General features: G+C 48.7%; 1 protein-coding gene across 2 annotated transcripts in view; it reads right to left on the bottom strand.

The window, feature by feature from the left end:
• The window catches only part of SPAG9 (sperm associated antigen 9), a 1,094,694-nt gene that overhangs the window by 393,302 nt on the left and 685,709 nt on the right, over positions 1 to 15,683 (bottom strand). The window contains exon 21 of one of the 2 annotated variants that reach the window (XM_069200034.1): positions 14,944 to 15,066. In XM_069200034.1, coding sequence (XP_069056135.1) covers positions 14,944 to 15,066 — 123 coding nt within the window. Of the gene's footprint in view, positions 1 to 14,943; positions 15,070 to 15,683 lie in introns of both variants that reach the window. The other variant, XM_069200033.1, reaches the window with a different exon arrangement.

Below are 15,683 nucleotides of genomic sequence, written 5' to 3' on the forward strand. Positions count from 1 at the left end.
GGGACCCCCTCACACAGCACATGCACACTGCCTTGCAGCTAGTGTGTTCTGGTGGGGAGAAAAAGGCAAAGTCAACATGGCACCCCTCTCAGGGTGCCATGCCCACAAACTACTGCCTGTGGCATAGTTAAGTCACCCCTCTAGCAGGCCTTACAGCCCAAAGACAGGGTGCACTATACCACAGGTGAGGACATAGCTGCATGATTAATATGCCCAATTCTTAGACATTGTAAGTGCAGTGTAGCCATATTGGGTATCTGGTCTGGGAGTTTGTCATTACGAATTCCACAGCACCATAATGGCTCCACTGAATACTGGGAAGTTTAGCATCAAACTTCTCAGCACAATAAACTCACACTGATGCCTGTGTGGGATTTATTGAAAAATGCACACAGAGGGCATCTTAGAGATGCCCCCTGTATGTTATCCAAACTGCTAATGTAGGATTGACAGGTCTGTGCCAGCCTGCCACTTTCAGACGAGTTTCTGACCACATGGGGTGAGTGCCTTTGTGAGATGACACCCCCCTGCAAAATCCTCCATCTTGGTTTGGAGGACGGGGACTAATAGGGATAAGAATGTTTCCCCCCAAAAGGGAGTGGACACAGTGAGGGGCTAGCCACCCTCTGGGACAGTAGCCATTGGCTACTGCCCTCTGATCCCTAACAAACCCCTAAATCTAGGGATTTAAGGGCCTCCATGAACCCAGTTCACCAGATTCCTGGTAACCTACAAGAAGGACTGCTAAGCTGAAACCCCCAGCAGAGAAGAATGAAGACGACAACTGCTTTGGCCCCAGCCCTACCGCCTTTCTCCTGCTTCAAAGAACCCTCAAAAAGACCAGCGACGCGTCCAGCGGGCCCAGCAACCTCTGGCAACTCCAGAGGAATGCCCTGCACCCAAAAAGGACAAAACTGCTGAGGAGAACTGTAGGAAAGTACCATCTTGCCTGGCATGTTACCCCCATTTTTCACTGTATATATGTTGTTTTAGTTGTATGTGTCACTGGGACCCTGGTATCCAGGGCCCCAGTGCTCATAAGTGTGCCTGAATGTGTTACCTGTGTAGTGACTAACTGTCTCACTGAGGCTCTGCTATCCAGAACCTCAGTGGTTATGCTCTCTCATTTTTTTCTAAATTGTCACTAACAGGCTAGTGACCAATTTTACCAATTTACATTGGCTTACTGGAACACCCTTATAATTCCCTAGTATATGGTACTAAGGTACCCAGGGTATTGGGGTTCCAGGAGATCCCTATGGGCTGCAGCATTTCTTTTGTCACCCATAGGGAGCTCTGACAATTCTTACACAGGCCTGCCACTGCAGCCTGAGTGAAATAACGTCCACGTTATTTCACAGCCATTTTACACTGCACTTAAGTAACTTATAAGTCACCTATATGTCTAACCTTTACCTGGTAAAGGTTAGGTGCAAAGTTACTTAGTGTGAGGGCACCATGGCACTAGCCAAGGTGCCCCCACATTGTTCAGGGCCAATTCCCCGGACTTTGTGAGTGCGGGGACACCATTACACGCGTGCACTACATATAGGTCACTACCTATATGTAGCTTTCCAATGGTAACTCTGAATATGGCCATGTAACATGTCTATGATCATTGAATTGCCCCCTCTATGCCATCCTGGCATAGTTGGCGCAATCCCATGATCCCAGTGGTCTGTAGCACAGACCCTGGTACTGCCAAACTGCCTTTTCAGGGGTTTCACTGCAGCTGCTGCTGCTGCCAACCCCTCAGACAGGTTTCTGCCCTCCTGGGGTCAAGCCAGGCTTGTCCCAGGATGGCAGAACAAAGGACTTCCTCTGAGAGAGGGTGTTACACCCTCTCCCTTTGGAAAATGGTGTGAAGGCAGGGGAGGAGTAGCCTCCCCCAGCCTCTGGAAATGCTTTCATGGGCACTTTTGGTGCCCATTTCTGCATAAGCCAGTCTACACCGGTTCAGGGACCCCTTAGCCCTGCTCTGGCACGAAACTGGACAAAGGAAAGGGGAGTGACCACTCCCCTGACCTGCACCTCCCCTGGGAGGTGTCCAGAGCTCCTCCAGTGTGCTCCAGACCTCTGCCATCTTGGAAACAGAGGTGCTGCTGGCACACTGGACTGCTCTGAGTGGCCAGTGCCACCAGGTGACGTCAGAGACTCCTTCTGATAGGCTCCTTCAGGTGTTGCTAGCCTATCCTCTCTCCTAGGTAGCCAAACCCTCTTTTCTGGCTATTTAGGGTCTCTGTCTCTGGGGAAACTTTAGATAACGAATGCAAGAGCTCATCAGAGTTCCTCTGCATCTCTCTCTTCACCTTCTGCCAAGGAATCGACTGCTGACCGCGCTGGAAGCCTGCAAAACTGCAACATAGTAGCAAAGACGACTACTGCAACTCTGTAACGCTGATCCTGCCGCCTTCTCAACTGTTTTCCTGGTGGTGCATGCTGTGGGGGTAGTCTGCCTCCTCTCTGCACTAGAAGCTCCGAAGAAATCTCCCGTGGGTCGACGGAATCTTCCCCCTGCAACCGCAGGCACCAAAGAACTGCATCACCGGTCCCTTGGGTCTCCTCTCAGCACGACGAGCGAGGTCCCTCGAATCCAGCAACTGTGTCCAAGTGACCCCCACAGTCCAGTGACTCTTCAGTCCAAGTTTGGTGGAGGTAAGTCCTTGCCTCCCCACGCCAGACTGCATTGCTGGGAACCGCGACTTTTGCAGCTACTCCGGCCTCCGTGCACTTCTGGCGGAAATCCTTTGTGCACAGTCCAGCCTGGGTCCACGGCACTCTAACCTGCATTGCACGACCTCCTAAGTTGTTCTCCGGCGACGTGGGACTCCTTTGTGCGACTTCAGGTGAGCACCGTTTCACGCATCCTCGTAGTGCCTGTTTCTGGCACTTCTCCGGGTGCTACCTGCTGCTGAGAGGGCTCCTTGTCTTGCTCGACGTCCCCTCTGTCTCCTGACGCAATTTGCGACATCCTGGTCCCTCCTGGGCCACAGCAGCATCCAAAAACGCTTACTGCACGATTTACAGCTAGCAAGGCTTGTTGGCGATCTTTCGGCGGGAAAACACTTCTGCACGACTCTCCACGGCGTGAGGGATCCGTCCTCCAAAGGGGAAGTCTCTAGCCCTTGTCGTTCCTGCAGAAACCTAAGCTTCTTCTGTCCAGTAGAAGCTTCTTTGCACCCACAGCTGGCATTTCCTGGGCATCTGCCCATCTCCGACTTGCTTGTGACTTTTGGACTTGGTCCCCTTGTTCCACAGGTACCCTCGACTGGAAATCCATCGTTGTTGCATTGCTGGTTTGTGTCTTTCCTGCAGAATTCCCCTTTCACGACTTCTATGTCCGTTGGGGAACTTTAGTGCACTTTGCACTCACTTTTCAGGGTCTTGGGGTGGGCTATTTTTCTAACCCTTACTATTTTCTAATAGTCCCAGCGACCCTCTACAAGGTCACATAGGTTTGGGGTCCATTCGTGGTTCGCATTCCACTTTTGGAGTATATGGTTTGTGTTGCCCCTATCCCTATGTGTTCCCATTGCATCCTATTGTAACTATACATTGTTTGCACTGTTTTCGAAGACTATACTGCATATTTTTGGTATTGTGTACATATATCTTATGTATATTTCCTATCCTCTCACTGAGGGTACACTCGAAGATACTTTGGCATATTGTCATAAAAATAAAGTACCTTTATTTTTAGTATAACTGTGTATTGTGTTTTCTTATGATATTGTGCATATGACACTAAGTGGTACTGTAGGAGCTTCTCTCGTCACCTAGTTCAGCCTAAGCTGCTCTGCTAAGCTACCATTATCTATCAGCCTATGCTGCTAGACACCCTATACACTAATAAGGGATAACTGGGCCTGGTACAAGGTGCAAGTACCCCTAGGTACTCACTACAAGCCAGTCCAGCCTCCTACAATAACGGCTCTGTCTGAAGAAACCTACAACCAAGGACTCCCACCTCACTCCAGATGCGTGAATCCTGACCCCTGTGCACCCGACACCTACTGTTCGTGTCCAGGTGGTCCACCCAGCAAGAAAGGGTCCCCAGGCAATTGTCAGTAAGAGCCCACCCTTGGTTGACCCCTCCATCCCTTCAAGACGATGCCTGCAGAGGGGATACCGAGGACCTCCCTGACCGCGAGCTCTGAACGAAGATAACAGACGCCTGAAAAACTACTGTATCGCAGCCCCCAGGCCTTGGAGAAACTGAACTCCCAGTGCAGCATCGACCAGTAGGCAGCCCTCCTCCCTGCCCAGCCGGTGGTTTGCCAGAGAAGCCCCCTGGACCTCGTCTGCAGCCACAGAGTGACCCCTGGGGTCCCCTCAGAGTTGCATTGAAAACCCAATGCCATGTTTGCACCCTGCACTCGACTGCCATAGTGCAGCTGAGAGTGCATGTTTGGTGCCTACTTGGGGCCCCTCTAGTGCTCTCTTGAACTCCCCCTGTCTGCCCTGCGAAACCACAGTTCCTTACCTGCCAGCAGACCAAGTTCTGAGTGCCCCCTGTCTCCATAGGAGCCCACGTTAATTTGGTTCCTCTTTGACCTCTGCACCCAAATGGCCCTGTGTTGCTGGTGGTGGGTGTTTGGGGTTAACTTGAACCCCCAAAAATGGACTACCTACAACCCAGAGATAAGAACTGTAATTTGTATACTTACCTGCAAAAGTGTACTATCTTTTCTTCCCCCAGGATCTGTTGAAAAATGCAGTATCCGCTTTTGAAATAGCTTTTTGCCATTTTAAGAAAAACTGTATACATTGCTGATTCTATTCAAAGTCCTGATCATATATATGCAAAGTACCTTTTATTTTATGTGCTTACCTGCAAACTGAATCTTGTGGTTCTAGAAATAAACAAAACATATTTTTCTATATAAAATCCTGTTGGTCTGTAGTTAAGTTATTGAGTGTGTGTTTCTTCTATTGCTTGTGCGTGTACAACAAATGCTTAACACTACCCTCTGATAAGCCTAACTGCTCGACCACACTACCAAAAATAGAGCATTAGCATTATCTATTTCAGCATATGTGAAGTCTCTGGGGAATCCCTGGACTCTGTGCACACTATATCTCATTTTGATACAGTATATACAGAGCCAGCTTCTTACAACAAGTATAGCGCAAGGGTAGCCAGACACCAATCCGGCTCAGTGTCAGTGGACAATGAAAATGAGGATGGTGCCGCTGGTAGCTACGGGGGAGGGGGCTTCCTACTCAATGGTGGTGAGAAATGCAGCAGAGGTCTTGGACTTTGATTTGCCTTTGGTGGCAGTCAGGACTAACCTACTGACAGAGGTGCATCAGCCTGGGGTTTCCTCCTCTGAACCCATGCTCCCCTTCAATGAAGCCCTTACACCCACGAGCCGATCGACACCATTTAACAGTGCGCAGGGGTACTGCTCAGAAAATTCTCCTGATCACGCTGTTGCCTGGGGGAGGAATTCAAAGGTAAGGAATCTGCAACTAGAAGTCTCTATCAGATATATATATCTCAATAGTTAAACTAAAGAGGTAATTTCTCTTTAAGGCAGAAAATGTTTGCTCTGGAGAAGTTACTGAAAAAAGAAATCAGTTAGTGATGGGAACTAGCCTCATTAAGCAGATACCTGGAAGTAAACCAGGTTTCCAGGGGACTTCATATTTTTACAATTCCAACTAATGAGAATCCCCAGAAGCTATTAGAGGAGTGGGCTGACTTTACAGCAACATCGGGTAAGGGCATGATGCAGATTCTGGTCAAATATACAGAATTGGATTTGTAATGTATAGGTAATGAGACTAAAGAGGCTGAGAAGAGTTTAGAAGATGACTCAGACCAGGAACAATTGAAAGAATTAATGGAGAAGGTGAAGGCAAGGATGGGGAAACATGAGGAAGCAGTAAAACTGAAAAAGCAGCAAATGTTTCAACGCGATAAACACAATTATGCTGAAGACAGAATTCTAACATTTGCCCGCAAATACGATGTTTACAGAAATGAGATGAGACAGAAGGATACTCAGAAAAAACAGGACATAATTTTGACAGGATCAAGTTCGGATGTAAGCATAGACAGCGATGATTCAAATGGAATGAGGAAAATGGGAGACAGGTCAGGATTTCAAGACGAATACCACCTATTGCAACAGGCGGAGGAGTGAGATGAAACAACCTTCCTTCCATAAGCAGGGGAAGAGGAGTAGAAAGAGGCACAAACAAAGGAAGAGGATGAAATGAGGCGGATGGATGGGGTACACCGGGAAGCAGACCCTCCTGCACGAACAAAAAGAACTGACATTGAGATTGACAGTCTTTAATTTATTGCACCGGAGCTGACTGAAGCTGAGACTTCACTCAAGTTGGGACTCTCCTGCCCCACAATGAATTGGAAATATGCTCAGACCAGAATTGATTTGTACCTGTTTATTAGGAAATCGATGAAACTACACAAACTTTTAAAAATAAGATAAGATAGAGCCAATCTAGAGTTCCCCTCTCTGAATTATTGATTGGGCATATTGAGGGCTTGAAGGCATTGGAATCCCTGCAAAGAGAAGTTAGCGGGGAGGACAAAAATGTGGATACTATGAATATGTTGGGGATTTTAGGCGTGGACACAAGTTCACCAAGCACTAGTGGGTTAAAACCTAGATCAAGGTTGAATCCTTACCTCCCACATGATAATTATGTGTTTCATGATATCCTGGTTAAGGAACTGGTGGTATTAAGGGGTAAATTGCATAAGCATCAAGACAGTTTGACAGTTTTGCAGACATAAGCCCTTAAGGCTTTGCAAACAGACGCTAATTTTTTTTTAAACCCTCTGATAAGGTGATAAGGAGGTACTGTGGTTGTGATGGATGTGAAGATGTTGAGAAGGAGGTTTTGAGACAACTTAACCAGGTAGGATGTTATGAAGTCATCAACTTTGATAGATATAAACAGGGAACATCCACTTATCAGAATTTGTTAATGGATTGGGAGATCAGGTTCTCTTGGAGGAAGATTGTAGGAAGCTGGCCTGGTGTGTGGTGTGTAACAAAGGTACTTACACCTTATACCAGGTCCAGGTATGTCCTCTTAGTGAAGTGTAGGGAGTGTCTAGAAGCCATGCTCCATAGAAGTAGCAGTGGAAGAGCAGCTAAGGCTTTTCTAGGAGACAAGCAAAGTTCATGCAATATCACTGTATTCACACAACACTTACACACATGAAAGAAAACACATAGTTGCACAAAAATAAAGGTACTTTATTTTTGGAGCACAATACCACCATATTAGAAAACAGTGCAAATAGCAATAACCAATAGTGACCACAGGGGGAGCCCAAACCATATACTAAAAAATGGAATACGAACACAGGACTTCCACCTAGGTAAGTGAAATGTGAAAAGAAGACACCCAGACAAGACTGCATGAAACCAGCGCTTGATTCCTGGAGAAAAAGATCTGTGGAGAGAGTGGACCAAGTCCAAAAGTCACAGTGGTGTCCAGGAGGAGTAGGAGCTACTACCCACCCAGCTGTACTTGCAGAAGTTTGACGACGGTGAAGAAGAACACGTCAGCACTGCAGCCCTGGAGTCAGAGAAGAGTTCCTGCTGCATGCAGAAGATATCCCACGCTGGAGTTAAGATTGCAGACGGGTGTTGGTGCATGAATTCCACCAACCAGCCTTGGCAAAGACAAACTTGCGGTTAGTGGAAAAATGGTGCTGCCGAGCACCAGCAAGGCTCAGGAGGACTCAAGGGACCCTCAGCGTTGCAGAGAGCCCGCAGGAGCAGAAGCAGCACCCACAGGACGGGGACACAGAAGTTGCAGAAGTGCCCACGCAGCACTACAGGAAGGAATCCCATGCCGCAGGAGAAATACGCTAAGCGATGTGCGTTGCAGGAAGGAGTGCTGGGTACTGGAACTACAAGTCGCCTGAAGATCCCTTGGAGGAGATGCAAACAAGCCATGGCAGCTGCAAGAGAAGTGGTGCATAGGGGTTCTGTCTTGAGAGGGAAGGCAAGGGCTTACCTCCACCAAAGCTGGACAGCTAGCAGAGAGGACCAAGATGACTGCTCTGAACCACAAACCGCAATGCAGGATCCACGCAGCTTAAAATGAGGGCTGATCCATGCAGTCGGTCACTGTTGCAGCAGGTGCATGTGGATGCAGAGGAGTGACTCCTTCACTCCAAGGGAGATTCCTTCTTCTCTTGTGCAGGCTTAAGAGTTGCTGTCTTCTGAGGATGCACGGCCAGGGAAATGTTACAAAGTTGGCAGGAGCTGTGGAAACAAAGTTGCAGAAGAGTCTTCTTCGTGGATAGCAGTGTTGTCGGTTCCTGGAAGTCCAGTCGCAGTTCCAGTGGCCATAAGTCGAAGTGGAGGTTGCAGAGGAGTCCTGCTGCAATCTTGCGAGCAGAATCTGAGGACCCACCCAAGAGCCCTAGATAGCCCTGAAAGGAGGATTGGTCACCTAACCAGGTAAACACCTATGAGGAGGGGGGCTCTGACGTCACCGGCCTGGCCACTCAGATGCTCCCAGAGTTCCCTGCCAACCTTGGAAACAAGATGGAAGAACCCAGGGATCGTCTGGAGGAGCTCCGAGCACCACCCCTGGGGTGGTGATGCACAGGGAGTGGTCACTCACTTTTCCATTGTCCAGTTTCTGGCCACAGCAGGAACAGGGGATCCCTGAGCCGGTGTGGACTGTTTATGCAAGGAGGGCACCAAATATCCCCTTCAAAACATACCAGCGGCTTGGAACGGCTACCCCTCCCGAGCTAGTCACACAAAGGATTTCCAAAGGGAGAGGGTGTTTCCTCCCTCCATCTGCACATAGAATAGGTTTCTACCAGATATTTTGTTACCGAAGGTAAGCAACTTCTACATCTGATAGAGACTTCTAGTTGCGGATTCCTTACCTTTGAATAGATACCCGAGCAATACCATTCCCAGTGGTGGGCCTGTGAACCACGATCACAACAAAAAGTCCTGCAGGACCGAACTGCCAAAGTAGAAGTGCTTGGTAAAAGTGTGCAGAGATGCCCATGTTGCTGCCTGGTAAATATCCAGGACTGGAACGCACTGTGCTAGCAGCAGTAGCTCTGGTGGAGTGAGCTCGCAAATCTTCAGGAGGCTGCTTTTTAGCCACAACGTAGCACATTTGGACACATAATAGTATCCATCTTGAAATGGTCCTCTTCTGCACCGAATTCCCCTTCTTTGCACCCACATATCCCACAAAGAGCTGATCGTCCACCCAGAAGTCTTTGGTACGAAGATAGAACGCCAACGCTCTTTTTGGGTCCAGACGGTGGAGTCTCTTCTCCTCACAAGAGGGAAGTGGGGCTGCATAAAAGGTAGGCAAGGTGATGCACTGTCCGACATGGAAGGGTGTCACTACCTTAGGTAGAAAAGAAGCCCTCGTGTGAAACATCACTTTGTCAGGATGGAAAGAAAAGGTAGCTTAGATGACAGAGCCTGGAGTTCACTAACTCTGAGAGCAGAAGTAATAGCAACTAAAAAGACAGTCTTTATAGTTAAGAGCCTTAGAGGACAGTTGTGAAGCGGTTCAACTGGGGTACACATAAGGAAAGTTAAGACCAGGTCGAGATCCCATTCGGGCATGATGAATGGGATGGAGTAAAGAGATGTGTGAGGCCTTTATAAAACCTCCCAACTATGGGAGATTTAAATACGGAAGGCTGATCAGGTAACCTCAAGAAAGCAGAGATAGCAGAGAGATATCCCTTAAAAGTGCCCAAGGTGGAACCCTGCCGGGCAAGGATAATAATAAGAACTTGAGAGAGAGGATGTAGGAAAATGCCTCTCATGGCATTGTTACCCCTAACTTTTTGCCTTTTGTTGATGCTAGTTATGATTGAAAGTGTGCTGGGACCCTGCTACCTAGGCTCCAGCACCAGTGTTCTTTCACTTAAAACTGTACCTTTGTGTCCATAACTGGCACAGCCCTGGCACACAGTTAAGTCCCTTGTAACTGGTACCCCTGGTGCCAAGGGCCCTGTGGCCAGGGAAGGTCTCTAAGGGCTGCAGCATGTATTATGCCACCCTGGGGACCCCTCACTCAGAACATGCACACTGCCTCACAGCTTGTGTGTGCTGGTGGGTGCCTCAGAGTGCCATGCCCACAACCCACTGCCTGTGGCATAGGTAAGTCACCCCTCATGCAGAACTTACAGCCCTAAGGCAGGGTGCGCTATACCACAGGGGAGGGCATAGTTGCATGAGCATTATGCCTCTACAGTGTCTAAGCCAAATCTTAGACATTGTAAGTGCAGGGTAGCTATAAAGAGTATATTGTCTCAGAGTCTGTCAAACACAATCTCCACCGTTCCATAATGGCTACACTGAATACTGGGAAGTTTGGTATCAAACTTCTCAGCACAATAAATCCACACTCCAGTGTGGGATTTATTAAAAAAATGCAAACAGAGGGCATTTCAGAGATGCCCCCTGTATACCAGTCCAATCCCTAGTGTTAGGCTGACCAGTTCCTGCCAGCCTGCCACATCCAGATGGGTTTCTGGCCACATGGGGTGAGTGCCTTTGTCACTCTGTGGACAGGAACAAAGCATGTACTGGGTAGAGGTGCTTCTCACCTCCCCCTGCAGGAACTGTAACACCTGGCGGTGAGCCTCAAAGGCTCAAGCCTGGTTTTACAGCACCGCAGGGCACTCCAGCTAGTGGAGATGTGCGCCCCTCCGGACACAGCCCCCACTTTTGGTGGCAAGTCCGGAGGAGATAATGAGAAAAACAAGGAGGAGTCACCCACCAGTCAGGACAGCCCCTAAAGTGTCCTGAGCCGAGGTGACCCCTGCCTTAAGAAATCCTCCATCTTGTTTTGGAGGATTCTCCCAATAGGATTAGGGATGTGCCTGCCCCACCTCCCCACAGCGAGGAGGCACAAAGAGGGTGTAGCCACCCTCCAGGACAGTAGCCATTGGCTACTGTCCCCCAGACCTAAAAACACCCCTAAATTGAGTATTTAGGGGCGACTCTGAACCCAGGAAATCAGATTCCTACAACCTGAAGAAAGAAGGAGGACTGAGGACCTGAAAGCCCAGCAGAGACGACAACTGATTTGGCCCCAGCCCTAACGGCCTGTATCCAGACTCAAAGAACCCGCACAGAGACGCATCGAGCGGGACCAGCAACCTCTGAGGACTCAGAAGACTGACCTGCACCTAAAGGACCAAGAACCTTCAGAGGACAGCGGCTCTGTCCAAAAACAGCATCAAGAAACCAACTTTAAAGAGACTCCCTCCTCACTCTGGAAGTGTGTGTCTTCACACTCTTCACCAGACACCCCGGCTCGAGTTCAGGAGAACCAGCACCGGAGAGAGGACCCCCAGGCGACTCAAACAACGTGGACATCCTGAGTCGACCTCCCTGCACCCCCACAGCGATGCCTGCAGAGAGGATCCAGAGGCTCCCCCTGACCGCGCCTGCCTGGTAACAAAGAAACCAGACGCCTTGTTCACACAGTTCACCCGGCCGTCCCTGTGCCGCTGAGGGTGTATTTAAGTGCCTGTTTTGCCCCCCCCCCAGTGCTCTACAAAACCCACCTGGCCTGCTCCCAGAGGACACAGGTCCTTACCTGCTAGTAGACTCGAACCGGAGCACCCATGTTCTCCATAGGCACCTATGTTATTTGGGCCCTACTTTGACCTCTGCACCTGGCCGGACCTGTGTTGCTGGGTGTTTGGGGTTGACCTGAACCTCCAACGGTGGGCTGCCTATGCCCAGGAGACAACTTGTAAGTACTTTACTTACCTGAGAGACTAACCAATACTTATCTCCATCCCAAACTGTTTATTTTTGCAGCGTCCACTTTTAAAATAGCTTATTGCCATTTTTGCCAAAACTGTGTATACTACGGTTTTAATTCCATACTTACCTGTGTGAAGTACCTTACAATTTATTAACTTATCTAAATTCTGAATCTTGTGGTTCTAAAATAAATTAAGAAAATAATATTTTTCTATATAAAAATCTATTGGCCTGGAGTTAGTGTTCTCATTTATTGCCTCTGTGTGTACAACAAATTCTTAACACTACCCTCTGATAAGCCTACTGCTCGACCGAACGACATCAAAATAGAGCATTAGTATCATCAAATTTTGCCACTATCAACCTCTAAGGGGAAGCCTTAAACTCTGTACACACTATCTCTCCCTTTGAGATAGTATATACAGAGCCAAATTCCTACAGAGGAGCAGATAGAGGATTGACAGAATTGTCGATGCACCATGCCACAAATTTCTTCCAACAACAGGCGTATACAGTTTTGGCTGAGGGACGCCTGACTGCCAAGATAACGTCACAGACTTCAGGTGGCAAGTCAAAAGACGTCAACTGTCGCCGCTCAATCTCCGCACATGAAGTCGCAGAGTTGACAGGTTCGGGTGGAGGGCCTTCCCCTCCTGCTGCAACAGAAGATCGTCCCGAAGGGGCAGTCTGATTGGAGGAGCTATGGCCAATGTTCAAAAGCTCGGGAAACCAGACTCTTCTTGCCCAGTCCTGAACCACCAGTATTACTTGGGCCTGGTCTTGCCTGATCATCTTCAGAACTCTGGGCAGAAGTGGTATTGGCAGGAAGGCGTATAGGAGGCCTGAATTCCACTCGCGACGAAAAGCGTAGCCGAGTGAGTGCTGCCTTGGAAACTCCAACGCGCAGAACCTGCGCAGATGGGCTGCCACTACCATCACTTTTGTGAATACCCGAGGGGCACTTGTAAGGCCAAAGGGGAGCACGGTAAACTAAAAGTGCTCATGACCTATCACGAATTGTAGGTAACGTCTGTGGGCCAGCAAGACGGGAATGTGGAAGTGTAAGGAAATGCCTCCTTGGCATGGTTACCCCCTAACTTTTTTTGGCTTTGCTGATGCTAAGTTATGATTTGAAAGTGTGCTGGGACCCTGCTAACCAGGCCCCAGCACCAGTGTTCTTTCCCTTAACTGTACCTTTGTCTCCACAATTGGCACAACATTGGCACTCAGGTAAGTCCCTTGTAACTGGTACCCCTGGTACCACTCCCCTCAGAGTGCCACGCCAACCTCACACTGACTGTGGCATAGGTAAGTCACCCCTCTAGCAGGCCTTACAGCCCTAAGGCAGGGTGCACTATACCACAGGTGAGGGCATATTTGCATGAGCACTATGCCCCTACAGTGTCTAAGCAAAACCTTAGACATTGTAAGTGCAGGGTAGCCATAAGATTATATGGTCTGGGAGTTTGTCAAACACGAACTCCATAGTTCCATAATGGCTACACTGAAAACTGGGAAGTTTGGTATCAAACTTCTCAGCGCAATAAATGCCCACTGCTGCCAGTGTGCAATTTATTGTAAAATACACCCAGAGGGCATCTTAGAGATGCTCCCTGAATACATACCCGAATTCTAGTGTAGGCCGACCCGTTCCTGGCAGCCTGCCACACACCAGGCATGTTGCTGGCCACATGGGGAGAGTGCCTGTGCCACTCTGTGGCCAGGAACAAAGCCTGTACTGGGTGGAGGTGCTTCTCACCTCCCCCTGCAGAACTGTAACACCTGGCGGTGAGTCTCAAAGGCTCCCACCTTTTGTTACAGTGCCCCAGGGCATCCCAGCTAGTGGGGAAGCCCGCCCCTACGGCCACTGCCCCCACTTTTGGCGGCAAGGCTGGAGGAGATAATGAGAAAAACAAGGAGGAGTCACCCACCAGTCAGGCCAGTCCCTAAGGTGTCCTGAGCTGAGGTGACCCTTACCTTGAGAAATCCTCCATCTTGAGTTTGGAGGATTCCCCCAATAGGATTAGGGATGTGCCCCTCCCCACAGGGAGGAGGCAGAAAGAGGGTGTAGCCACCCTCAAGGATAGTAGCCATTTGGCTACTGCCCTCCCAGACCTAAACACACCCCTAAATTCAGTATTTAGGGGCTCCCCCGATTCCAGGCCTGTCTCCAACTTCGAAAAGCTGCCCCAGCGATGCATCCGACAGGGACCAGCGACCTCTGAAGCCTCAGAGAACTGCCCTGGACTAATGGACCAAGAAACTCCTGTGAACAGCGGTCCTGTTCAAAACCAGCTACTTCTTTGCAACAAAGAAGCAACTTTCAAAGACTGCACGTTTCCTGCCGGAAGGTTGAGACTTCACACACTGCACTCAGACACCCCGGCTCGAGATCCAGAGAATAAACACCACAGGGAGGACTCCTCAGTGGCTGCGCGCCCATGAGTAACCAGAGACGACCCACCTGAGCCCCCACAGCGACGCCTGCAGAGAGAATCCAGAGGCTCCCCCTGACCGCGACTGCTTGTAACAAGAGACCAGACGCCTGGGCCCAACACTGCACCCGCAGCCCCCAGTACCTCAAGGAACCAAACTTCGACACAGGAGTGACCCCAAGGCGACCCTCTGCCTATTATCTATTATGTTATAAAAGATGTCATGCGTGCTGTAATATATGCGCTAATTAGCAGTGCACGGCGAGGGCACAAGTTTTTGTTACCTTAAAGCACTTTTTTTGCAGTGAATTTCTATATTTTTTTCAATGTAAGGTTATTTTAATTACTATATGTTAATCCAACCATGCCCAGTTTTCAGCCATGCATGGCCAATCTCCTATAATCACCCAACCCCATGCCATGCACTGTCTTTGGCTGAGCTTGGCGGGGTTGGCCGAAGGGCCTGGCTAGTGGCCAGATCCTGCGGCTAACCCCCTATAATCACCCAACCCTGTGTTGCTCAAGGCCTTTGGCTACAGGCGGCAGGGGCTAGGTCTCAGCAGCAGTTGTCAATAAAGAACTCACTCATCATAGTCACTACACAACATATTGCGCTAAAAAAAAGCAGGGATGCAAACACCTCCATTAAGGTTTACAGATAACTTTTCAAGGTCGAAAAGCAGAGAAAAAACACTTGCATTGTCTTCTCCATTCACAATAAAGAAGAATTGTAATATTTTTCTCACCATCCATTCTGCGTTCCAAGCCACATTGTAGGCAAAACGCTGCTCATTTTCTGTGCTTCCTCCCCTACTATATCTTGTTCATCTGGCAATATTGCTACTCCATCTTTATATACGTTTGAATCACTGCTGGTAAGAAAAAAAAGTTCATTATCATTCATACAAAAGCTAATTAAATTCAAAGTAACAAAACTTTTAAGGCTTGATTTTTCAATTTGCATCACAGCGGAGCCTGACAATGTTTTCAAAGCAATCTCTGAAGGTCAGCAGTTTATTTATTTAGGCATTCTATAAAGTGCAAAATTTCTTAGCTTATCACATTGTGGCAGCTCACTTCAGAGTCACGAAACCCTACCAAAACTTCTCTACTTAATGATAGTAGACAGGGTAATGCATTGAAGAACAAGTAACTTACTTATGGTAATGCCTCATCTGGTAGAAATATATCCTAGTTGTAGATTCCTTACCTTAGAATTTCCCAAAGTGTCAGCCTGGAACCGGAGATTTTTCTCGAGCACTACGCCTGTGCTCTTTTTGGGTCCAGGTGGCGGAGTCTGTTTGCCTCCTTAGAAGGGTGTGCGGGGGTACATAAGAAGTAGGCAAGTTGATGGATTGGCCTACATGAAAGGGCGTATCCACTTTTCGCAAAAAGGAAGCCCTGGTACAAAGCAGCACTTTGTCAGGATAGATGGAAAGGAAGGGTAATTGAGATGACAGTGCCTGCAGCTCACTCACCCTGTGGG

This window comes from Pleurodeles waltl, chromosome 7 (genome assembly GCF_031143425.1).
Source record: "Pleurodeles waltl isolate 20211129_DDA chromosome 7, aPleWal1.hap1.20221129, whole genome shotgun sequence".
NCBI classification, from domain to species: Eukaryota; Metazoa; Chordata; class Amphibia; order Caudata; family Salamandridae; genus Pleurodeles; species Pleurodeles waltl.